Source organism: Ailuropoda melanoleuca, chromosome 11 (genome assembly GCF_002007445.2).
Source record: "Ailuropoda melanoleuca isolate Jingjing chromosome 11, ASM200744v2, whole genome shotgun sequence".
Taxonomy (NCBI): Eukaryota; Metazoa; Chordata; class Mammalia; order Carnivora; family Ursidae; genus Ailuropoda; species Ailuropoda melanoleuca.
Genome location: NC_048228.1, coordinates 97,613,905 through 97,639,589, shown reverse-complemented (window position 1 = coordinate 97,639,589; position 25,685 = coordinate 97,613,905). Strand labels below are relative to the sequence as shown.

General features: G+C 47.0%; 1 protein-coding gene across 1 annotated transcript in view; it reads left to right on the top strand.

Annotated features, from left to right (window-relative positions):
- Positions 1 to 2,692: 2,692 nt before the first annotated feature.
- Positions 2,693 to 25,685, top strand: part of LAP3 (leucine aminopeptidase 3) — a 30,484-nt gene continuing 7,491 nt past the window's right edge. The window contains exons 1-11 of the mRNA XM_002916255.4: positions 2,693 to 2,849; positions 5,398 to 5,513; positions 6,815 to 6,869; positions 7,320 to 7,425; positions 8,529 to 8,688; positions 9,995 to 10,159; positions 12,993 to 13,151; positions 16,612 to 16,736; positions 17,970 to 18,058; positions 19,147 to 19,249; positions 24,151 to 24,230. Of these exons, the coding sequence (XP_002916301.1) occupies positions 2,748 to 2,849; positions 5,398 to 5,513; positions 6,815 to 6,869; positions 7,320 to 7,425; positions 8,529 to 8,688; positions 9,995 to 10,159; positions 12,993 to 13,151; positions 16,612 to 16,736; positions 17,970 to 18,058; positions 19,147 to 19,249; positions 24,151 to 24,230 (1,260 nt within the window). The 5' untranslated portion in view covers positions 2,693 to 2,747. The remainder of the gene's footprint in view (positions 2,850 to 5,397; positions 5,514 to 6,814; positions 6,870 to 7,319; positions 7,426 to 8,528; positions 8,689 to 9,994; positions 10,160 to 12,992; positions 13,152 to 16,611; positions 16,737 to 17,969; positions 18,059 to 19,146; positions 19,250 to 24,150; positions 24,231 to 25,685) is intronic.

Genomic DNA, 25,685 nt, shown 5'->3' with positions numbered 1-25,685 from the left:
CATCTTGCAAGGATTTCAGCTTTGGAGTATCCTTCACCCAAGTTTCCAATGTCTGGCTGACTTCATCCTGAGGAGGAGTGAGGAGAAGGAGCACTCTCTCCTGAGAAGTGAATCAATGGTATATGTCATCTAGAAGCTAGGTTGCAGGCTTGTTATAAAAGGACATATCTCAGGAACAGCCAGGTGAAAGAGATGCGTGGGGCAAGGTATGTGGGAAGGGGTGTGGAGCTCCCAGACCCTCTCATAGTAAGCACGTCACTCTCCCCGAATCTCCACGTGTTCAACCACCCCAGGGCTCCACACTGACCTACATTATCATGTCTATAAACAGGATTTGCATTGCTTAAGGATTTACAGAGTTGTGAAAGGAGTTCCTTGGAATCTGAATCAGATACCCTCAGGTGCCTCCTCACAGTCTCTCTGGACCATGCTTAGGTTTCTAGGCAAGCAGAACTTCCCCTACCTACATTGCTCCATCTTTTTGTACCCTTCATGCCAATCTCTATCAATCGCACTAAAGAAGAACTTTTACTTCTCCCAGTTCCTTCCAAGTACTTAACGAGTCCATGTGAACTCCCACATCAATTATAAATGCTTCCAGCCTTTCAAGATCCTCTTTAATCCAGCATCACTCTCTTTTATAACCACCTTTGATTCCAGGCAGGCCTGATCCCCATACGCCAAGCCAAGCCAAGCCAACACCCTACCTCACACTCCTCCATATTTTCATGTCCTCCTCAATCATCTACATCCTTCTCATTCTACGGGCTCATTTCAAGCTTCCTCTTTTGGTTTTGCATTTACTATCTAAACACCACCAGTGAGACCTATCCTGTTCTTCAATTATCAAAGCTATATCCACTAGACCTTGATCATGCTTTCATTCAAACATTATATGAACACCTTATGTATGTGCCAGCCACCATCTACACTCTAGATCTAGGCATTGAAAATCAAGAGACAAAAGCCTTGGGGGAAACATACAATGAACCTACAGGTAATTAGTTCTTTGAGACAAGCTGCTATGGGAGCAAAGGAAGTGTATCTAACCCACACCTGGAATGTTAACGAAGTTTCCTGGATGACATGCCATCAGACAAAGCCTTAGTCAAGCCGAGAAGGGGGCAGAAGGAACTGGAGCATAGACACATATCACTCAATGAAATACTGTCTATTTTTATTTCTTACAATCATGATGTATCTTGCTTCTACCACATAATAAAGTCCTTGAGGCCAGGGACACTTAAAACCTGTGGTACCGCAGTTTCTAACAAAGAATTTAGTGAACACCTTGTAAACTTAAGGTTTGATCGATGGCTAAGTCTCACATCCCAAAGTGGTCAATAATACTATTTGGTAAGGACAAAAGAGTGACTTGGGTGCTATGAAATTTACTTCTCCCTTACCCCACTAAGTATATGAAAATGTAAATGTTGTGGTCCTTGAAGCACACCGCAGTTGGTGTATCCCCACCACCACCCTGTGCCCTAAGCTAAAATCAAAGATTCAGCTAAAATTAGGATCAGACACTGACAGAACATTAAGGAGAGCTTCCCTTACGCCTTCCTCCTTGTGCTTCTCAATGTTCTGAGTTACATTCAACCATGTATTTTATTAAAAAGATTTTATTTATTCATTTTTAGAGACAGAGAGCCTGAGAAATGGAAGGGGCAGAGAGGGAGGAAGAAGGACAGTGCAGAACCAAGGTGGTGGGGCCAACCCCTTCACACAAAATCAAGACCAGAGCCAAATCCAGAGTAGGATACTTAACCGACTGAGCCACCCAGGCGCCCCAACCACGCATTTTTTTACAATAAAAATTTTTAAACATTTTTTTAAAAGATTTTATTTATTTATTTGACAGAGATAGAGACAGCCAGCGAGAGAGGGAACACAAGCAGGGGGAGTGGGAGAGGAAGAAGCAGGCTCACAGCGGAGGAGCCTGATGTGGGGCTGGATCCCATAACCCGGGATCACGCCCTGAGCCCAAGGCAGACGCTTAACGACTGAGCCACCCAGGCGCCCCTAAACATTTTTTTAAAAAGCAAAATTGTGTTAAAATATTGAGCACTGTTCACAAAGCTCCTATTTTTCCAAAACAATATCTGGGCTGTCTTACATTATTACACCCCTGGACCAGATGAAAGTTCAAAAAAGTTCCAAAAAAGGATATAAATAAAAATAACTCGATAGGAGAGTCTTTACTACTCGGTTAGGCCTTTACAGGAAAACCCCACGTGCGCTGCTTCCCCCGGAGTCCCCAGAGCCCCACCTCCATCCCCGCCCCTCGTAGTAGACGTAACCGAGACTCCGCCCCTCCTAGCGCGCCTTTCTGAGAGCCAGCTTCTTCGCTCCAGCCTGCACAGGCACACGCGCGCTGGCACGCCTCTGCAACTCCTCCGTGTCCTCACGACCATCCCAGCACCGCCCAGTGTGCGGGCTTGCGCCTTCCCGCTCCGCCCCCTGACTTCTGCCCCGCCCCCTGGCGTACGCACGCTCGGTCCCGCCCAAGCTCGTCCGCGGGCAAGCCGGTCCGCACCCAAAAGCCACTCCCCTGGTGACCTCCTGCCACGCCCCTGGCGGCCTCCCGCCACGCCCCTGATGCCCGCTCGGCACGCTCCCTGGACCCTTGCCCCGCCCCCTGAGCGCGCTCACGCTGCCCCGAAAGCCCCACCCCCAGGCAGGCGCCCGTCCCCCCGAAACGCCACGTGCTCGCTGGAGGGCGGCGCAGGGGCCGAGCCGGGAAGATGTTCTTGCTGCCCCTTCCGGCTGCCGGGCGAGTCGTCGTCCGACGTCTGGGCGTGAAGCGTTTCTGGGCACGGGGTCTCGCCGCCGCAGACATGACGAAGGTGAGAGGCGGTCACGGGAGTCTCGCTCTGGGCGACCAGAGCTTCGGGGCGGTGTCCCAGCTTCTGCGCCAAGTTGCAAAACCCGGCTCAAAAGTTCCCTGGCTTTGCCGAGCTGGGCTTTGGCAGGGGCAGGTGGCGTTGGGCTCTCCATCCCCGAGCTGTTTGCCGAAGGTGTCCGTTCTTCCATCTTTTGCTTGGCGGAGTGCTAGGTTCCGAACTCCGGCAGAGAGGGTGATAGCTGTGGCGACCGTGTCCTGAGCTCGCACTCGGTGCCATGTCCCGAGCCCTTGTTTTGTTAGTCTGCGCTGTGCCCCAGGAAAGGACAATGCCGATGGTGTTGCCATCGTAGCTAGGACGGAGCCCGCGTTTGGTGAGGTGCAGCGTCCTCTAAGGTCCCAGAGGCGGCGGATCTCGGGCTCCACTCCGCCTCCCATCCCCCCCTGAAGTGGAAGGCCAGGACAACAGGTCCTCCGGGACTAAATGAATTGCCTGAAAGAGTTTCTAGAGGGAAAATAGCGTCTCTCTAGGGAAAAGGGCTTTGCATGGGGACCCACATCGTCGTGAAATTAAAAGGAGAGCGTCTTGCAGGAGAAAAGCCTTTTTCCATCTAATTGAGCTCAAAAAAATTACGAAGGTCACTATTGGGATGTGAAGGATCTGGAAAGGGCACTGGTTCGGTGGAAGGAGCACAAGCTTGGGCATCATGCTTAAGGACCAAAAAAAAAAATGGCCCTGGCAAGGACTATTCTAGATAGGGCTTGAGCTCAGGCCTCCAGTTGTAACACGGGTGGCAGAGGAACCAGATGCCTTGTCCTGTGTTCTTTTCAGTACTGTGCAACATCCTTCCCAGGTGACAGCTGGGTCCTGTGTCCTCAGTTCCCCACTTGGTTCCACCGAATTCTGGGCAGTGGGCAGTCTCAGGAAAATTAGAATCTGGAAAAATTACAAGGAAGCGTATTTTTTAAATGTTTTTTTGATGAAGAAGATAAAGGACGCTCCAAGTACCAGTGTGATTTTGTGGAAAAGATGTAGGATTGTCAGAGGTGGTAATCGGCATTTTTGCTCAGTTCTGTTGCACGTGGGCTGGTAGGTCAGACCAGGTTTCTGTCTCTTCATTTGTGGGAATGAGAGTACATGTTCTTTCCAATGCACAGAGTTGCCGTAAGGCAGAAATCATTTCAAAGTCAAAAAGTTGCCATGCAAAGACAAATAGTGATTCCCAGGTTGACTTCCTTCCTTCAGTTGTTTGAGGCATGACAGGGTAAGCTGCTAGGTGCTGGGCGCAGGGCTCGGCTCCTGCCCCTGCTGCCTCTCTGTGAGGATGCATCCTTTTTCTTTCAGCCTATGTCTTGGCCAGAGTGTGTCTTTGTATTGCCAGGTGCAGCCATTGGCTTTACTTGGTAGCATCCCACATTACCTGAAGATTGTGGGGAAGGTAAAACTTCCCTCTACTCTGCTGGATTCTGTGGCTGGACCTGGGAATTAAACGGATATATGACAGGCTAACAGGGAAAAGTGTACAAAATTTATTCGGTATTTTTACATGTATATGGGAATCTTCGAAAGGAGGATGAAGACCCGTAAACCTTGAGGCCTAACAGCTCATATACCTTTTTTTTTTTTTAAGATTTTTATTTATTTATTCGACAGAGATAGAGACAGCCAGCGAGAGAGGGAACACAAGCAGGGGGAGTGGGAGAGGAAGAAGCAGGCTCACAGCGGAGGAGCCTGATGTGGGGCTCGATCCCATAACGCCGGGATCACACCCTGAGCCAAAGGCAGACGCTCAACCGCTGCGCCACCCAGGCGCCCCAGCTCATATACCTTTTTAAACAGAGAACGAGCAATTGTGGGGATGTGACAAGACAGAGGGGGTTGGGCTGGGACAGGAAATTGGGTGACAGTGACTGGCAAGTATACGGGGGAAATCAGTGGAAGATAAGGGTTATTTTACTAGGTTTGTTTGTGTGGGTCCATTTTGGTGCTGACTCCCAGTCTCTGGGGATAAGAATGTTCTCTTCTTAGTACAGGGAGAACACCTTTCTTACATGAAATTGTTTGCCCTGCTTTTAGGTGGAAAGTGGGATGTCAGCCCTTCCTGCACCTGCTGTTTCTCATGTGCCTTTAGCTCAAAATCATCAATATGTCCAAGTGGCATATTTTGGGGTGGATGTTCTGAATCCCTTTGAGTTCTAACGTGGTTAAAAACGGATTTGTTTTCTTAAAACATCTTTCTGCCCTTCTTTATTTGGAAGTAAAGGAAACCCTTTATGTTATGAAAGCCCTTTCTTGGGAGGGACCATGAAGACACAGGACAGGTCGTACCTGCAGTCTTGCTTTGGCAGGAATTTGAAACATTTAGGCAGGATGTGAGTGTAGCTGACTGCCCAGCACCTGCTTTTTTTTTTTTTTTTCCCTGGCTTTGTCCTTGAGGGGAACACAGTTTGGGTGGAATTATTTGCTTCTTCTGGAACGTGGGGAACTCTGAGTCCCCCCAGGGGATCTATTCTAATTATTCTCGTTTTTCTTTTCACTTGTTCTTTCTCAGGGTCTTGTTTTAGGAATCTATACCAAAGACAAAGAAGATGATGTGCCGCAGTTCACGAGTGCAGGAGAGAATTTCGATAAATTGGTATCCGGAAAATTGAGAGAAATTTTGAACATGTAAGTATTCACCTATGGGTTCCGGATTTTAAAATGCCCTGAAACTGAAAGAGAATTTTTATGCTTTACTGTTAGTAGATAAAAATGAATGGAAGTAAGTTGGCCAGTGTCTTCTCAGTGGAAGTGAAAGTATTTGCCCCTGGAATGCACTTTGGTACTTTTCCTTTCGGTAGGGGTGAGTCTACAATTCTGGGAAGTCAGGCCACTTCAAATCAGAAACATATTGTGAGAGACTGACCCAGAAAGATCTGGAAAGTACCAGATTTCCTCAGCCTACCCTCATCCTGCCCGCCTGCCTTCCCACCAGCCTGTCTGCCTCCTCTAATGTCCCTTCATTTATGGGGGACAGCCTGTCCCTGGACTAGTTCAAAACAGCTTATGGGTGCAGCTCCTTTCTTGGTGTGCCTTGAGTTTCAAAGTCTCAAAATCACCTGAGGGTATAGTTAGACTGCAAATTCTAATTCAACAGATCTGGGTGGGGCCTGTGCTTGGGAGCCCTCGGATTAGCTATGATTTAGAGGTGGTGCAGAAACGTGGGAGTTTCCATCTCCTTCTGAGCTGCAGGCCATGTTTGGCAGAAAGAGAAGTGTCAGCATAAAGCCACTGCAAGTAAATATTATTTGGATTATAGATAACCTGTTGGAACGTAGTGTAATAATTATGTAATTGTCTAATCCCAGGGTAATAGAATTTGCAACCCTTCTCAACTCCCAGTCCTTCACCTAGACTGCCTTCTCAAGTGCTGTGATTAATTCATTAATCCGAAATCCACTGTTAGAGTACAGGACAGCCTGGCCTTCCTGACAGATAACTATCAGCTGCGGCACCAGGCCATCCAGTCCTCTGGCTATAATTATTCTTTGCTATCTGCTTTGTTTGGAACTTGCCCAGTATCCCATCTGTACAGAACCCCCCACCCCCACCCCCAACAGCCTCCGGGCTGAACGCTGTAGTCAGGTCGGCCCTTACGGGAGATGGGAGAGTCGAGGCAGCCTTCATCCAGTGCTCAGCAGCCCGTCTGTAGCCACACATCACCCAGCCAAGGCGTTGCTCTCTGTAGTTGTTTTCAAATAAATATGTACTAAATCCAGTGTGGGAGTTTGCTAAATGATTTTTGAGCTAGACTTAGAAGTGCTGCATCTGAAAAATCGGACCTGAGAGAATTCTGTATCTTGATAAATGCAGCAAATTCACAGAAGCAGCGGAGTATTGTAATAATGCGAAAGGTGTGTATATGTCACTTTCCAAAGGAGCAGAGACAACTAATTAGTTTTTAAAACAAATGTTTCCTCTCGTTTTAGATCTGGACCTCCTCTGAAGGCAGGCAAAACCCGAACCTTTTATGGTCTACATGAGGTATGAGATGAAGCTGAGCTTTATTTGCAGAGCCTCAGTGAGCCCCTCCTGAGTGCCAAGTACTATGGCTGCAGAGTGGGGCAGAAAATTTTGTATCTGATTGTATGTATGCTTTTATCCCTGTGTTAAGCCACACATACTACTTACAGTTGTAAAGGGGCAATTCACTGTTAAGAAGTACTGTATCCCAGGCTGTAGGCTTTCTTTGTTCAGTTTCCAGAGTTGTGGCACAGGCTTCCATAGAATTATTTGCAAGATTATCCTCACTCTATCTTTTAAACACACAAGTGATATAATTTTACTAAGATACAGGGTAAAACAAAACAACCAAATTTCACGGTGAGGTTCCTATGCAGAGGTGAAGGTAATTGGGAACTCATGGACCCTTCCCCTCTGCAAATGGATGTTTCAAAGACGTGAAGTGGTTGATCTTGTGCGTGTGCTGAACAGGACTTCCCCAGCGTGGTGGTGGTTGGCCTCGGCAGAAAGGCAGCTGGAGTTGATGACCAGGAGAACTGGCACGAAGGCAAAGAAAACATCAGAGCCGCAATTGCAGGTGATTGGACTTTTGAAATTTAAGGTTGATGGGGAGTCTTGAAGATGTCCTGTTTAAGCTCGTCTCTTTCCGATCACTTGGTCCTCGTAACCGTCACCACGCCCCACCACGTTCACAGAGAAAAGACTCATCTGAGCAAATGCTCAGTTTCCCTTACACGGTATGCATGGCCTTACGTGGATACAGAAGGCTAGCTTCTGGAATTTTAGTTTTGATATTGCCATAGCTTGTGTTTGGAGGTTTCACGACCATGTACTTGTTCCCTCTTGCAGTGTTGACCTTAGAGCTTTATTTTACCAGAACGTTATGGTGGGTTTTTTCCTTTTTGTAAGACAAACTGGGTGTGGCCTGGCTTTTAAATGATGGGATCCTCTTACTTACAATTAGAGGAAATGGATGCAAAGTGTGGGGTGCTTGTTTCATACTAGTTACCGAAGGTAGGAGTCTGTCCCCTTTTGTCACGTGCGTGGTTTACAAGTTGAGGTAGTTGCCACTGCGTCCCTGCTGAGCGGCAGAGTGAGGCCTTTACCACAGAGACTGTGGTCAGAGATGCTCTGAGAGACATTGCTGAGGCGGTGATAATTAGCTTGATTGATCTTCAGCCCTGTGGATATCGTCTCTGCTTGTTAAATCTACTTTCAAAGTTCATGTTGAGTGTTTAGTTCATAACTTTTATTTGGGACTTTTTGCTGACCTGATATTCATAAAATGCTGTGTTACCAGTGGACTTTACTCAGTTCTTTGGATGTAATTTCAGTGTCATCATTCCTCTGCCGTTTTTAATCTTGTAAGCTCTTGGTGAGTGGAAAGCTTCGTCAGGAAATTCTGGTGTTTCAGAAGTCATAGAGTAAAGCCGTGACTTCTGAGGGCTCACTCCACCAGGAGCTGGGCCAGCCCTTTTATCTGTGAGTCTGTCCTCCCACTACCTGTCAGGCGTGGACACATCCTCACTTTGCAGAAGGAGGCTCAGAAAGGTCAAGTGTCAGCTGGGATTTGGACCCCAGACCTCTTGTTTTCTCAGCCCACAGCCATGCCTCTGCCTTCCACTACTGGGTTGCCTCTGACTGACTCCATTTTTTTGGTTTTTCTCTGTCCTTTTGAAGCGGGGTGCAGGCAGGTTCAAGACCTGGAAATCTCTTCCGTGGAGGTGGACCCCTGTGGAGATGCGCAGGCGGCTGCGGAAGGAGCGGTGCTCGGTCTCTATGAGTATGATGACCTAAAGCAGAAGAAGAAGGTCATCGTATCGGCGAAGCTCCATGGAAGGTGATGGAACAAAACCAAGATCGGGGTTGTGTTTCCTGACGTTCAGATAGTGGGGCCTCTGGATATGAGCTGCCTGCTTCTCAGTGTGGGCATGCCACACTGTCTGGGACCTCCCCCATCACCTCAGCTGTTTTACAAGTGTGGTAACTGTCCCCACGTCCTGCTCCTGGCTTTCACCAGGTGCATGTTTCAGCCCATAGCTTCCTAGGCCCGTTCGTGCTTGCTGGTTTCTAGGAAGCCAGACCACGTTGGATCTCTGAAGAGGAGGGAATGAGGTGACAGACAGGTCCTAGCAAGTGTTGATACAAATAATATCCATTGAGCCAGCGTGTGCTGGCAGTGTTAAATGCCGGGATACACAGATAAAGGGCTACGGTCCTTGCCCTCGGTCTAGTGGGGACAGTCATTTTCAGCCAGCTTACTGAGTACCTACTGCATGGCACTCTACCTCTCCTGGGTTCTAGGAGATGAAGCCGCTGCCGTCAGGGGTGGACCAAGGTGAGACCTTCAGGAGATGGTACTGTGAGGACAGCCCCGGGCTTGGCAGCTGTGAGGGAGTGGTTTGGAATGAGAGCTCAGCGACCAGTCAGCCTGGTTTTGAGTCCTGGCTGCCTCACTTGCTGGCTGAGTACCCTCAGTGAAGTGACCAGAATCTCTGTTTCACTTCCTTCATTTGTTCAGTAGAGCTGTCATGCCAATGTCATAGGGCTTTTATGGTGATCGACAGACACCATCAAGTGCGCAGCACATGGCACATCCCCCATCTCTGTGCCACATGTATTAGTTCCTGTTGTGCATAAGAAGAGCCGAGATCATGACACACATGCCAGTATCTTTTCTTTTAAAGCTGGTCCTTGCCCTTTGGTGCACTTGTGTTCAGAGCCCTGACCCGGGCAAAAAGAAGGCAGAAAGGCCTTCACTTTCACATCAGGACTGTTGCAGTGTGCCCGCTCCACAGCGAGCACCTGGGGCTGCATCATTCCTGCTGTACACGGGCCTCTGGAAAGATGGAAACCTCTTCCATCGGTTTGTGTGTGAGAGTTAGGCTTCAGAGACCCATCAGCCCACCTCTTTTTCATGCACGTGAAATGTGAAGTGCTTCCCTCCTCTAACTCGGCTCAGCCAGTGCCTTGTTTTCTAGCTCTTTGTACCTGCTACCCTGGGTCAGGGCAGAGAATGATCCAGGTCCTGTGTGTCCATTTTGCACTTGGGGTCTTCCCCCTTTTTATAGGGTAAGAGCCCTCCTAGCTGCAACACAGTATCGTGAGAGGTTGTCTCACAGTGACCTTGTGCTTTCTTCCACCAGCGGGGACCAGGAGGCCTGGCAGAAGGGCATCCTCTTTGCTTCTGGGCAGAACTTGGCACGCCACTTGATGGAGACTCCAGCCAATGAGATGACGCCGACCAAATTTGCCAGAATTATTGAGAAGAATCTCCGAAGTGCTAGTGGTAAAACAGAGGTCCACATCAGGTAATGCAGGCTCATGTCACAGACTCAGGGTTTTATGGGCAGGAGCCTTGGAGATCCTAAACGTCCAGCGCCCTCAGGAGACAAGATGACCCACTGGCAGCTGCAGACAAGCTGGGACAAGGGCTCAATTTGAGGTTCTTGTCATGCCTTTGAGCAGCACCCTGACTTTACGCTACGTAACTGTGTGTGTGTTCATAACAGTTTTCTTGAAATACAATTCACATAGCATACAATATAAATACCATGTAAAGTGGGTCGTTTTCAGATTTTTACTATATTCCAGAGTTGTGCTACCATTACCTTAATCAATTTTAGAACATTTTCATTACCCCAAAGAGAACCTTGTCCCCATTAGCAGGCACTTTTCATTTCTGTCTCGTCACCTCCGCCCCCCCCCACCTCCCCCAACCATCAGTTGGTGGACATTGGGTTGTTTCTGCCTTTTGGATACCATGAGTAATGGGGTTGTGAGTGTTAGTGTGTATGTTTTGGGTCTGTACCTAGGAGTCGAATGGTTGGATCAAATGGTAACTTTGTTTTGTTTGTTGAAGAATTTGTATATCATGTTTCTTTTGGGTGAGCTCTGTCTTTTCTTTTTTTGACAAAAGTAAAGAGCACAGCATCCGTAAATTGGTATGAAATGAGAATCTGTGCCTCGTGAATTCCCAGATTCGGTACCAGAGCTAGTGTTCCCGGGCAGGCCTGAGTGCTTGTCAGCAGCTGGGCTACGAGACGTAAATGCCCGCCCCTCGAGTTCCTTTATCTTCCTACGATCTCCCCGTAACCCTTTAAGCAAACCAGGTCTGAGCATTGGGGGATTTAGGATTAAAATGAATCAAAAGGTATTTGCTTTACTTAAATAATTTTTTACTTCCAATGTCGTATCTCAAGGGCGCTTGCACTTAAAAGACTTCTTCAGTGCTTAATTGTGACTACAGTTCATATTTCTCAGGAAAATCCCTGTGGTCTAGACAGAGTGAATTAAAAGGTGTAATCTATAGAAAACATAGGGCTTAGAGCGTGATGACATTTTTGGAATGGCTGGCATGTATTTAATCTGTGGTAAGCTTTAGTCTCTGTAAAGGTGTCTTGGCAAAGACTATTTCTTGTTTTATTTGAGGAGACACGAGAGCTACGTTGTGTCAACAAAGAGTGGCTGTGTGGTCACACTCCCACGAGGGTGCCTCCTGTGTGTGCCTGGGAATTTGGCATACGAAGGTCCAGGGTGGTGGTCTTTGCCCTCAAAGAAGCGAGGAGCTTATAGGCAGGAATAGGCAGGGAGAAGGCGTACGCAGAGGAGCCTAGTCGAGGAGGGTTCTGGAAGAGCCAGAAAGGCTTGCCAATGAAAATGGTGCCTAAGCAGAGTCTAGAAGAGGGCGTAGAAGTTAGCAGATGGAGAGAGAGTGGGCAGGGTAGTTCAGGTGCAGAAGCGCATGTGCGTGACTCCTTGGGAAACTGCCAGGGCTTTTGAGCCAGCCACGGGGAAGTTCAGCCAGAGATGAGGCGGGTCAGGCGGGCAGGGTTTAACCCATTAAACTGAGACAGCCGCACCAAACCTGCTGTAGTGTAGATGGCTAGAAATACAGACGGGACTTCGAGAAGGCCAGGGTTTTCATAAAGCATCAAGTACTGAGTTTGTGGTTAAAAATACCCACATTATACAGCCTTGCTGCTTTTGAAGTGGTGTTTTCATTGTCATCCATTCTGTTTTTATGTTCTTTCTCCTCTGAAGTCTGGTGGCCATCTCCCCATGGCACACCTGAGTTTAATAGTTACAACAGACGGACAGGCAAGTGTAGGAGGGGCACTCCTTGGATGTGGTTTTTTCTGCTTTCCCTCTTGGAATGTAGGATTTCTCTCCTGGCCTAGTTGCTGTGGCCAGAATTCAATTCAAAGACCTTTGTACCCCTCACCTGCCAGGAACAGCGATAATGGCGTCTGTTTTCTGGTTGGCATTACGGACTGTTCCCATTGGATCACCCCCGGCGATGCCGTGTTTGTTGAGTAATTACTGGTTTTCCCGCTTCAGGCAGACATCTCAGACTGCAGCTGAAACCGTGAGAAATAGTGTGACAACATTGAAAAGGTCAAATTCCAGCAATTCTAAAAAAGCAAAGAATTGTGATACTTTAGTCCAGTCATTGGAGAGTAGCTTTGTCAGGGTTTTTGTTTTCTTTGTTTTTTGTTTTTATTGGTTGGTTTTTGGGTCATTTTTAGAAATACAAAACATAAAGCACTGCACCCCATAACTGCTTTTAAGCATTCTTCATGGTCTCTTTATCTTACGTGAAAACTTCAGATAGACATCAGGAGATTAGAGGGAACAAGTCAAGTAATAAGTACTTTCTGACTCTGTCCTGTTCCCTGATGTTGTGTTGTGCACTGTGGGTGAATTCTTTTAGTAATTCTGGAGCTCGTCTTTTCACAGACGTATCATCGTTGACCTTTTTTTTTTTTTTTTAAGATTTTATTTATTTATTAGAGCGATTTAGCAAGAGAGAGCTTGAGCAGGGGGGAACAGGAGAAGCAGGCTCCCCACTGAGCTGGGAGCGAGATGCGGGGTTGATCCTAGGACCCTGGGATCGTGACCTGAGCCGAAGGCAGACGCTTGACCGACTGAGCCACCCAGGCACCCTGACCTCATTTTATAGATAAGGAAACAGTCTCAGAATCAAGTGGCCCAAGAATATACAGAAAGCAAGTAGGATGTGATAACTGAAGCATTAACACATGTATACGTTTTAAGAGTTTTACACACGGGTAAGTATTTTCTAAGTTATTTTGAAATAGAGATAACCAACCATATTGACTTTTCTCCTTTTCTGCTCTGTAGACCCAAATCTTGGATTGAGGAACAGGAAATGGGATCATTCCTAAGTGTGGCTAAAGGATCTGAGGAGCCTCCAGTCTTCTTGGAAATTCACTACAGAGGCAGCCCCAATGCAAGCGAGGCACCCCTGGTGTTCGTTGGGAAGGGGATTACCTTTGACAGGTACCTCTTCACGTACCTGTGCTTTGTAGCTTGGTGAATGCTTTGTATGTACTCGTATTGTTTATGTAAAGTTTGCTTCAGAAGCGTGGTGTTTGGTCCAATCTTATATGATAACTTTAAATGTATTAAGCTGCCATTATAAACTGCTCATTGTGTGTCAGAGACTCAGCTAGGCGTCTGACATGTGTTATCCTTGATCTTACTCCTAGGAGTTAGGCAGACCTTCTACAGGTCAGGAAAGCATGGCTTGGAGAGGTGAAGTAATTTGCTTAGAGCCCCGTAACTCACACGCAGGGTCGGACGTCAAACTCAGGTTCTGTCTTTAAAATGACCTGAGATCTTCCCACTGTACACTTTGATTTTTCTGGGTGGATATTAAGGCTCCTTCGTGAGGATAATGGGGATGCAGCTGTTTGGATCATGCCATCGCCCCTTTGCTTGCTTCCGATTACTTTCTTTAGCTGACCAGCCCAGCTCCCGTTAATCTTATTAAACCCTAAGTATTCCTTAGACTTGGGAACTGTCTGGCTATTTCACGCAAGGAGAAGCCGAGGTGGAGATGGTGTAGGTTCCTATTTCCCGTGGGAGGCATTGGCTGCTAATTAAGCATGTGGGTTAAAAAGGATTACTTGGCCAAAAACTAGGGTAGATAAAACACATGAGATTTTTTTTTTTTTTCAACTACAGGACTTCTCAGGGCACGGAACATAGCATTTTCTAGGCTTCCTTTTGGAGGGAATTTATTTCTCATGGGACTCATGGAAACTACTTTGGAAAATGGTCCTATAGATCCATAAAATCTGGGTGTCTCCAGTACCTGTGCGCAACCATTCAGATGCTCTGTCTGAAAAGTGAATGAGTGCAGCCCCCATAGGAATGCTTCCAGGTGCCGTGAGACCCAGCCCGGGCAGAGCTGGCCGCCAGTGGGGTCTTCCTTATGTTAGCCTCCTCTGTCTTCGGCCAAGAGGTCCACCTTCTCTCCTTTGAAGCCTCGGTCTCCAAACAATCATTCTGTAGCCCATCACTAAAAGATTCTTGGAATCATATTACCCACAATATGCATATCGATTTTTAAGTTACATCCGTATGCTATCATAGATATTGGACTTTAGTGTCTGTCGTAAAGCACGACAGCAAATAAAAATTATAGAGTGAAAGGTATGCTATTTTTAAATGTTTTGTTAATTGTGATGATTTTATACTGTCTTGGGCTAATACCTCAATGCAGCGTTAATGCTCTGTGTGAAGTTTATGGTTAATTTAAATCCGTACTTGAATTTGTGCTATGAGAATATTTTACCAAGGAAGCCTGACTTTGTCTTTGGGTTTAGAGAAAGCTTCCTCAAAGGAGTGACAGGTTCAGCTAAAAATGGGAATGGTATGGTATGTAGAGCAGGGAGTAGGGCAGGGAAGAGCTCGGTAGAGGCTGCAAGGTGGGAAGGACGAGGGAACTCCTGGCGCTGACAGACAGGAGAGGCTGCCGCAGAGCGTGGCAGGGAAGGAAGCCTTTAGCGGCTGGGGAGGTGGGTGGTTCTGGGCCCAGTTGCATTTTGGACTTTGCTCTAAGAATAATTTGAAGTAACTGAAGGGTGTCTAGCCAAGGAAAGTCTGTGTTTTCTTCTCTGAGTATTACAGGTTTAGCATTTAAGGCCAGGATCCATTTTGAATTTTGGTGCATGCTGTGGAAAGCATTTTTTTTCTTTCCATATAGATGTGTATTTGTTGCAAAGCTGTTTGTTTAAAAGACTATCCTTTCTCCACTGAACTACCTTGCACCATTGTTAATCAGTTGGCCACATTATTGTGGGTCTAAGTCTAGCCTCTTTGTCCTTCCCCCAGGGCCTTGCGACCAAGTGTCTAACGAGTACAGCCTTGTCTTGACGTGTAGTGATGAGTCCTCCTGCTTTGCTCTTCTTTTTCACAATTACTTTAGCTGCGTTCTTTGCATTTACCTATCAATTTTAGAATCCACTTACGATTTTTTACACACACGCACAAAGCCTACCAGCATGTTTGTTGAGGTAGATATTTTTTATTTTGGTGAAAACGGTAGTTGTGTGAGGACTGAAGTGAAGGGGGTAAGACTGATACAGGGGGACCTGAGTTTGTAGGAGCCGTGGCAGGCACCCGATGACTTGGTGGTGGCCTCACCAGGATGGATGCAGTAGAAAAGAAATGGGTGGATTTGAGAGAGATCTAAAAGGTGAGCAGTGCTTGTTGGTTACTTTGAACTGTAGTCCTCACTGGAGAGTGAGGAAGATGGGAGCAGACAGAACGACCTCATGTACTGGTGTCTTCCCCGCCCCCCACCCCTCCATGGGGTTCTCTCTGGACTTCTTGAACCGAGAGTGTGTTTCTTTTCTTATTCTGAGCCAGTAGATCATCTTTATTCTGGGTGTAATTGACAGCCATCTAATTATCAGGTGCTTCCGAGGCGAGTGCGAATTAGGACTTAATCTCTAAGGACAGCAGACCTCTGCAGGGAATAGTCTCCGGAGTCGCTGGGGCAGGTCAGCAGCGGGTCTCAGAGAGAACTCACAGTCAGAGCCCCGCAGCCCAGCCGGTGAAGCAAGTGGCTGCTGGACTGTTGCAGACGGGAAGCAGAGAAGTCACTAAGTAGTTACAGAAGCCTGTTCAGGAGAAGCAGTTTGGGTTTTTGCTAACTGAAACCCTTCTTAGCGCTCATGTTTGAGTGCTGTCTTTAAGGCTTTGGGTGAACATCTTTTGTTTTTCATTTTTTTAAAGAGGTTATTTGAGAGTGTTAGAGCACAAGCTGGGGGCGGGGTGGGGCGGGGTGTGGGAGAGGGAGAAGCAGGCTCCCTGTCCAGCAGGGAGTCCGAAGTGGGGCTCTATCCCAGGACCCTGAGATCATGACCTGAGCCGAGGGCAGACGCTAAACCAACTGAGCCACCCAGGCGCCCCTGCGTGAGCATCTTTCTTGTGCCTCTCTGCCTGATTCAGGTTGTATTTTGCCATCAGCAGGCTGAATCACACCTTAGGGGTGTCAGAGGGAATTGTCTGTCTGTCCCATCACTTGAGAGGCATCCTCCTAGTCTTCTGAGCTTGTTGGCTTTCCTTCCTTAATAGTTTGTGACTCTCAGGTTTAATAAGTTGATCGATTCATAAAATTTGCTGAAAAGACAAATCTATATGGGTGTCAGGAGTTAATGAGCAAATACAGAGCTGGGATTTGAGCAGCACAGATTGCATGATGTAATAACGTTTCCACTGACACCGCTTACATTTAATTCGAAAAGAAATGAGCTAAGACACCCATTTGTATTTTTATAAAGTTTGCAGTATCATCTTAAAATGTTGAAATCATTCAGATTCTCAATTCAGAAATTTGAATTTAATTTGCCAGGTACACAGTGCCTCCGTGTGTATATTCTTTCTTAAGAAAGTGATGTGGGCCCTCTTTGCTGCCACTGATGTTGCACCCTGTCCTTTTCTCCCACAGCGGTGGCATCTCCATCAAGCCCTCTGCAAATATGGACCTCATGAGGGCTGACATGGGAGGAGCTGCCACGATCTGTTCGGCCATCGTGTCTGCTGCCAAGCTGAACCTGCCCATTAACATCATAGGTGAGGGGGCAGAGGGAGGTGTCCCGGAGAGTGCTGGAATCCAGTCAGGCGGCAGAAAAGACAGCAGACATGGTTTTCTCTAACCTGAAAAGATCAAGAAATGGTTTTAATCAAGCAGAAGCTGTTTAGCTAAGTGTTGTCTTGTCTGAACTGATTGAGTTAAATGTGTTTTGCAGTCACGGGCTGTAGCTAGAATTGATTTTTTGTACTTCTGCAAAAAGCATTTAGCAGTCGGGCACATAATGCCAAGTTTGTGATTTACTCCAGTGACAAATGCTCAGTAAAAAGGGCCCTGCCGGCACAGTTAGTGATTGTCTCACAGGGGTTGTAGCTGATTACGTGGCAGGATATACAGAAAATGCGTGAGACAGAAAAAGGGTTCAGTCCACAGCAGCTCTCTGTGGAGTTCCAGATGCCAGACACAATGCTGGGAGTTTGCCATGTTTCAGAGGCATGTGGGGATGGGGGGAGGCTTCGGTTAATGACTTCCCCAGTGTCACGTCTGTTGTGGTCTACCAAGGGAAGTCGTACTTGGACTCCAGGTCTGTCTCATGTGCACCCTCCCCCGTCCCCGCCAATATCCTAGTCCTGTTTTGCGGAACTTTAAAAAAGTAAGTTGCAGACATGACGTGTCACTCCCTAATGCTTCAGCATGTGTCTTTCTCCTAAGAACAAGGACATCCTGTGTAATGACCATACCAGTATCATTCCCAGGGATGATACAGTCACCTAATTCAGATTTCCCAGTTGTCTACAAAAATGTTCATTTTTTTATACACACACACACACACACACACACACACACTCACTTACTTGTTTTTGTTTTTGAGACCTAAGAGCCAGTTAAGGATCACACATTGCATGTGGTTGCCACGTCTCTAATTTTTTTTAATCCAGAACCTTTTTCCTGCCCTTTTTTTTTTCCCTTTCATGACATTGGCCGTTTTGAAGAGTTCAGGCTTGTCTTGTGATGGTCCGCAGTTTGGATTTATTTGGTTGTTTCTTCATGATAGAATCAGGTTAGATTCCTCAGTTAGAACACTACCTGAATGATTGCACTTCCTGTGGCTGGTGCACACGATGTCAGCCGGGTCCTTGGTGATGCTGAATTTGGTCACTTGGTCAAGGTGGTGTCTGGGGCATACTTCTGATGGCCCACCAGTGGCCTTCATCGTGGGTGGTGAATGTGGACCCAGCATATTCCACGTTCCTTCATATATGCTTTTCCAATAGGTTTGGCCCCTCTTTGTGAAAATATGCCCAGCGGTAGGGCCAACAAGCCTGGGGATGTCGTCAAAGCCAAGAACGGGAAGACCATACAGGTTTGTGAATGCCAAACATAGCCCTGCCCATTCTGGTGATTCTAGAGGAACCCCCAGTGGCCACAGAAGCATACCTTGAATGGAGGCAGAGCCTGGGCTCCATTCAGGGGAGGGCGGTGTCTTCATTGCAAGTAGTTTTCCATACAAAATTGGAAGTATTTCTTTATGGGAATTGTAAAAGTATTTCCCCTATCTTACTGTGCCTCCTGTAAGCTATCCACACACAGGTGACCACGGATCTGCCACAGGCCCCGCAGAGCACGGTGAAACAGGAAGAGTGTGTGCTGTTTTCTAGAGATAGACCCTGGGCCCGTGATTAACATCTTCTGTTTTGTGCTGAGGTGGAACACACCATCCTGAGTCGTGGGCTCTGCCCTCCTGGGNAGCACGGTGAAACAGGAAGAGTGTGTGCTGTTTTCTAGAGATAGACCCTGGGCCCGTGATTAACATCTTCTGTTTTGTGCTGAGGTGGAACACACCATCCTGAGTCGTGGGCTCTGCCCTCCTGGGGATGTGGCTGTAGGTCCCCTGCTGGGGCACCCGCACGTGTACACACACTGCACGTTATGCCTGGCCCTGTTTAAAAGAAGGGGCTCTTGATCTCAGCTCAGGTCTTGATCTCAGGCTCGTGAGTTTAAGCCCCACGGTGGGCTCCATGCGGGGTGTGGAGCCTACTTTAAGAAACCTTATAAAGTTGTTGAAGTTGCAAGAGTTCTCCTGTCTGGAGAGCCAGCCTGCCACTTCACTGCAACCTTCCGGAGCGCTTCAGCTTCTTTGTTCTCAGAAATCTTGAAATTTTCCTTTTTCCTGTTAGATACTTGGTACAGTGGGCCAGACAATTTCTGTTTGTTTCTGCTTCCAGAGTCATGAACGTGTGGTCATCAGCTCTGGTACAGGGATTATTAAATTATATTTGCTCTTCCAATTAAATCCGTTCCTATCCTAATTGAAGTATAAGTATGTTTGTGGTGCTCTGACAAATGTCACGCTAGCTTTTCTCACTTTTAAGTTGAACAGCCTTGTAGCTCGTTTTGATATTCTTGACTTGTGTTATCTTACCCCAACTTTTTGGACCCTTCTCTTTGCAGGTTGATAACACCGATGCCGAGGGGAGGCTCATACTGGCTGATGCACTTTGTTACGCCCACACCTTTAACCCACAGGTCATCATCAACGCGGCCACCCTCACAGGTCAGACAGCCCGCTTTTCCTGTCTTTGTTTGAAGGAAGCCATATTTCTTGGCGTAGGGTACGCACATTAACTCCAGGCATGATTTTGCTGAAAGTTGGCTCGCTGCACTTGCATTCAAATATCTTTCACCAGGGGAATTTTTCTTCAGCTGTATACTGTTTTAAACATTAGGTCTGTTGTTTTAAAACATTCCAGGCTGTAACTCTAAAAAAAGAAATAATAAGCAGTTACATCAGCCCCTCCAGAGTCACCCCTGCAAATGACACTAAGAGGTGTTTTGTGGTATGATTGCTGTTTGAATCAGATCTGAAAATCTTAGTGATAGATCCCCAAATCAGGAGCTGTTTGTATTAATCACAATGTATCTGATGCTAGCTGAGTTTTCTGAACTCTTTGTACTTAATGTTATAAAGAAACAAAAGCATTGTGAGGGGTGGGAAGGTCCTCATTTAAGAGGCGGTGCGGCGCGGGGTCCAGGCCGACTCGCTGTCTCCCACTGAGCCACTTACAGCCCTTCAGCCTTGGGCAAGTTATCTGACCCCCCTTGGGGCATCGGTACCTGGGACATGTGTGTTACCCTGGCAGAGTGGTGGAGTTTGGGAGGAGTTTTTAGGGAGCCTCTTTAACTCAGCCCCTGTGTGTGGCAGACGTCGGCTGAAGGAAGGCTAGAATCCCACTGGTTTTGTAGAGTCATGGACTCATTCCCAGAGGGATGACAACAGGCATTGCTTTGCTGCGAAAGGCAAACATTAGTAGTCTTTCGTCCCAACAGTTCTCTTTCCAGGGATTCATTCTGTTTCTGTCTCTGCCTCTTTTAAGATTAAAATTCAGATTTTTTTTTTTTTTTATCCTTTGGTTTTAATTCCTCCTCTGTTCCTGTGAACCTTTATTTTGGCAGAAATCAGTTTGTGTTTTCCTTTTTATGTGGCTCTAACCAGAGTGCGTAGCGTTGCTGGGAGTCCTTTTTTAAGCCAGCGTTACGGTACTTTTGTGCTCTTTTACCTTCCTGTTGGATTTAGCAAACGTGAGGGAGGGTGAGGGTGCTGCGGCCGGTGTTCGGGGGGCAGTGGTGAGGTGGGTGGTAAATGAGGAATCCTAGTCCTAGCCCTCCTCCGTTTTTGTTTTTGTTTTTTCCCTCCTGTCTGAGGGTGGGAGAGTGGCCCCCAGTAACGAAGCGCAAGCTGCTGGGTGAGCCTTTATACTGCCCAGCTGCTGGCCTGGCTGAAGTTCCCCACACACTCTCTGAGTCCCTTCTCAGTTCTAATCGCTGTGATCAGAAGGGAGGATAAGAAACGCTTTCCAGCCCCGGGTTCATGGTGGGAGGAAGTCCACAGATAGAGGACCTGATTCTAAAACTTGTCTTGCATCTTGGTAGCATGTGACTTTGGACAAGGCCAAAGGGTCTCGTCTGTAAAAAGGGTATAATAGCGTCTCACTTACAGGAGGGGTTTCTGTGCAGATGAAATGAGATGATAAAGGTTGATGTCCCGGGCCTGGCAGACAGTAAACCAGTGTTACTATCCTTGAAAAGGCAGGCCTGTAACAGACTGTAGGAGCCGTGGTGTGTTCAGGGGATGGCCATTCAGTCGTGCTGCCTGTTTTCATCTTCCTCGTGTGTGGTTGTGATTTAGGATGGAACAAGAGTGGTGACGTCAGCACCTTGCTTGGAGCTTTGGTGTTTCCATGAGACTATGACAATCAGGTAACTTGATCAGTTAGGACCTTTGGCTCCCAATGGGCCTTGGAAAAGAATGTGGAAAGTAGGCCTCTGCTATTGGTAATTCTGAAATTGATGATGGTAGCAGTTCTGTTACTGTATGTAGAAAGTAGAGCATTTTCTCAAGAATGTAATGAAATCAGCTGTAGAGCCTTGATCTCAGCTGGGATCTTATTAAATAGTTACATCTGTCATTTCTTATTGCTTTAGTAGAGGAGATCACATTCTTACTTGAGGATCGGGCATCTCGCTGAGAACTGCTGCTTGAGCTGGGATCTGAAGGAGGAAGCAGCACTGGGTGGAGGAGGGAAGGAAGAGCATCCCAGAGGAGGGCACCCTTCACTTTGGGGCATGTGGGGGTAACGGTGAATGGGACTGGGAAGAGCATGGTGCGGCTGGGGTGGGCGCACGAGGCCAACATTCTAGGAGGCACCAGACCCCCAGCTTGGCCTTGACGTGTTACTGGGGTTTGTCCCGATCCAAGTGCAGCAGGAAGCTATGGGGACAATAAGATCATGTTTGCGCCATGAAAGGGCCCATGCTGGCAGTGTGCGGAATGCCCTGAAGAAGGGCCTGCGGTGATTGGCAGGCCGGCAAGGCCAGTGAGCAGTGTGCTTGTTGACTCTTGGAGATGCGTGAGTGTGTGTGTTACGGATCAATGTTACAGTGTCTGCAGGTGGCTTCAAAATGCTCTGTTTGGCAGGGGGTGTAGATGAAACTGGTTTGCCCAGGAGTGGGTAATTGTTGATTCGGTTAACAGGTATCTATGCGTTTATTTTACTGTTCTCTTCGTGTATATTTGGAAATTCCCAGAACTTTATGTTGTTGCTGTTGTTTTTTAAGAAACATTACTGCAGTCCAGTTTGTGGGTGGGTGACGATGGTAGCGGTGGGGAGACGTGGGTAGGCTCGAGAGAGAATTGGGAGGTAGAGAATAACAAAACTTGAAGGAACAAATGAGCAAACGGACCCGAGGTGTCCCGATGTCACGCAGAATCCCAGGGTTTTACAGATGGGTCACTACTTGTTATTTTAAATTGTCAACTGTTCGAAATCCTTTATGATTAACTATTATTGTAATTTCCTCGTGCTGTTTTGGGGAAAATGTATAGTCCGGTGCCCTCGTGACACAGAGGATGGGTTTCTGAAGTGCTACTCCCTTCCCTGGAGAGTCCACGTAATTGTGGCGTGTCCGTGGCCTCTGGGTTAACCAAGATAAACAAAATGAAATGACAGCTCTGAGCTGTATTTCTTTTTTTTTTTTTTTAAGATTTTATTTGTTTATTCGACAGAGATAGACACAGCCAGGGAGAGAGGGAACACAAGCAGGGGGAGTGGGAGAGGAAGAAGCAAGCTCCCAGCGGAGGAGCCTGATGTGGGGCTCGATCCCAGATCGCCGGGATCACGCCCTGAGCCGAAGGCAGGCGCTTAACTGCTGTGCCACCCAGGCGCCCCTGAGTTGTATTTCTTAAATCAGAGATGTGTGCAAATATTTACCCACAAACATAACAAGTCTAGGGGTCACTCATTGGGTGTCCTACAACCAGTAATCCCAACTGCAAAGAAATGGAAGGACGTGGGAAGTTTTGTTTATTATCAAAAAAAAGAAGTCTGCAAAACAGTGTATATAATTGTATTTTCAAGGATTCATTTTCTTGGGGAAGATGCTAACAAGCAGTCCATGCAAAGCTACCACACAAAGGCACAGTTAGGGATTAAGGAGCAACCTGGACATGCCTTGTATCATAGGGAGCACGTCCCACCTTGTGAAAACTACCAAATTTCCCTCATCTCCTGTGGCGTCTCCTCTGACGTTCCAGGAGTCCCAGTACTGGATGCTAGCGGGGTTTGCGTTTTCCTTTGGCTGAATACTGAGCTCCTGTGTGCCAGGCAGTGTGCTAGGCCCTAAGCGCATACTTAGGAATCAGACATGATCCCTGCCCGAGCTTGCATCCAGGGCCAGGCGAGTAACAGATGAAACTGCTGGGAGCTGGTATTAGAACCAGAGAAGGTGGCGCTGAGCTGCAGCACCTAATTGTGGTTGGTGCTCAAGAACGTGTGCCCACAAAGAACCTGGAAATCTGGATTTTTAACTTGATTTTTAAAAATATATTAATGTAGGGGCACCTGGGTGACTCAGTTGGTTAAGTATCTACCTTTGGCTCAGGGTCCTGAGATCGAGCCCCGCCTCGGGCTCCCTGCTCAGCGGGGAGTCTGCTTCTCCCTCTCCCCCTCCCCCCTGCTTGTGCTCTCTCTCCTGCGCGCGCGCGCTCTCTCTCTCTTAAATAAATAAATAAAATATTTAAAAAATATATATTACTATTAAAAAGAGAAGTCAACCAATGGATGCACCTTTGTTGGAGAAGGAAATGCAGATGAAACAAATATGTATAATAAAATAATAATACTTTGTTCCAAAAAAAAGAAAAAGGGGCAGAGAATCTTAATAGCAGATACTTAGAGATGTGATTAAAAATATTGAGAAATTAGAGGGGCGCCTGGGTAGCGCAGTTGTTAAGCGTCTGCCTTCGGCTCAGGGTGTGATCCCGGCGATCTGGGATCGAGCCCCACATCAGGCTCCTCCGCTGGGAGCTTGCTTCTTCCTCTCCCACTCCCCCTGCTTGTGTTCCCTCTCTGGCTAGCTGTCTATCTCTGTCAAATAAATAAATAAAATCTTTTAAAAAAAATATTGAGGAATTAGAGATGCCTAATGTCCCACAGAAAGTAAATTATGATCTGTTGTTCCCAGTGGACTTTTAAAATCATTAAAACTGCTTTCTAATGTTTGTTTCTAAAAGAGGAATAAATGTTTAAAGCGTAAGAGGAAGAACACATACTTGGACATGAACAGTATGGTCTTAATTATGTTTTTTAAAAGTTCAGAAACACTTTCGGAGGTGATATAGTAAAAACATGTAGTGGTTCTGCTGCTGCTGCTGCGATTGTTCATGATATTTGGTATTGTTTCCTTGTTTACATTTTCCTCAATAATTGAAGTTGAATTCTAGTTGAGAAACTAGGAAGATGCTAAATATATACAGTAAGGATTTCTGAAGCTTCTCTAGTTTTGAAAATGAAGCAGATATTAAACTCAAATTACAGGCTGAAGTTTTGGTTTGAGCAGCAGAGAAGCCCATCGTGCCTGGAGAGACTGAACGCTGACCTGAGGGCTTGTGTCTTGCAGGTGCCATGGACATAGCCTTGGGGTCCGGTGCCACTGGAGTCTTTACCAATTCATCCTGGCTGTGGAACAAACTATTTGAGGTGAGAATAACAGGTAGAGAGTAAAATGACATGATTAAATCTTTCCAGCTGGAATAGCATTTTTTACTGTTTTATTACCCCCGTGTTAAAGTGATTTTTTTGTGGTAGATTTGCCTTTGGTTTGAAAATACAGTACACTCTATTCCATGTGCTTTGGGTTCTTTGTAAATGTTCCAAAATGATAGCTATGATACCACATTTCTCCTCTCTTCCCGTGGCCTCAGAATGATGTGAAAGTGCTTCACAAAACCATGGCCATCGTGCAGACTCCCTGAGGTAGAAAAGGTTATAAGAACAGCTTGGACAAGGAAGGGATGACCTTTAGTGAATGCTTGTTGTGAGTAAGTAGGGCTTGTCCTGAGCCATTCATGGGCGGTGATAAGGACGTCCTCCGACTGCTGTGCTCTGTGCCTCCTGCATACCCGTTTCGTAGCCAGCCTGCCTCTTGCAAACAGCAGTCTCTTATCATTCCCTCCCCCATGCCTTTGCCCACTGCCTGCGCTCTCCCCAGCCCACCTCACTCAGCCTTACCTAGCCTGGCTGGAGGCAGCCTGCAACCCCAGCCTCTTGGAGACATCTCACTCTTGGCTGCTGTGATCATCTCTCTAGTTCCCTTCTTCACTGACTTCTGTTTCGGCCTCCTTTGCCAGTTTATTCCTTCGTCTGCCCCTTTGGTGGGTGTTCAGTCCTAGACCACATTCTCTTCTTTTCCTGTCTTCACGGGGAAGCCCAGTGGCTTCAGCTAGCACCTCTCTGCCGCGTGCGCCCGTCTCTCCTGAGCTCCAGACCCCGTGTATCTGCTTGGTAATGAGACAGCTCCCTCTGGTACCTCCTTCTTTTAACAAGTAGTGAATAGGAACCTACTATGTGCCAGTGGGAGACAAATCCAAAATGTCCTTGAATACATCCTTGATATTGGTTTACAGTCCTAAATTTACCCTTCCTGCCCAGCCCTTGTGAGAGTCAGCCTGTCATGAACTCAGTATCCCTCTTTACTAAGCACCCACAGTGCTGTTGTTTTGATTTTTTTAAATTTAAGCTTTTTTTTAAAAAAAAAAAATCAGAGTTCTGTGTGCATAAACATTTAAATACCAGTCAGCAGTCTACAACAGTCTACAGTCTTGTTTTCCTAGAGGCAACTGCTTTCAACCCTGGAGCTGATTCAGCTGCTGTTTACCCATGTCTCCAAATAACAGCTTCTGTTGCTGCTTCCTGACTTTTCATTTTGGGGTCTTCTCTCTGACCACAGTGTATTTTTTTTTTTTTTAAGATTTTATTTATTTGACAGAGAGAGACACAGCGAGAGAGGGAACACAAGCAGGGGGAGTGGGAGAGGGAGAAGCAGTCTTTCCGCTGAGCGAGGAGCCCAATGCGGAGCTCAATCCCAGGACCTTGGGATCATGACCTGAGCTGAAGGCAGACGCTTAACGACTGAGCCACCCAGGCGCCCCTGAC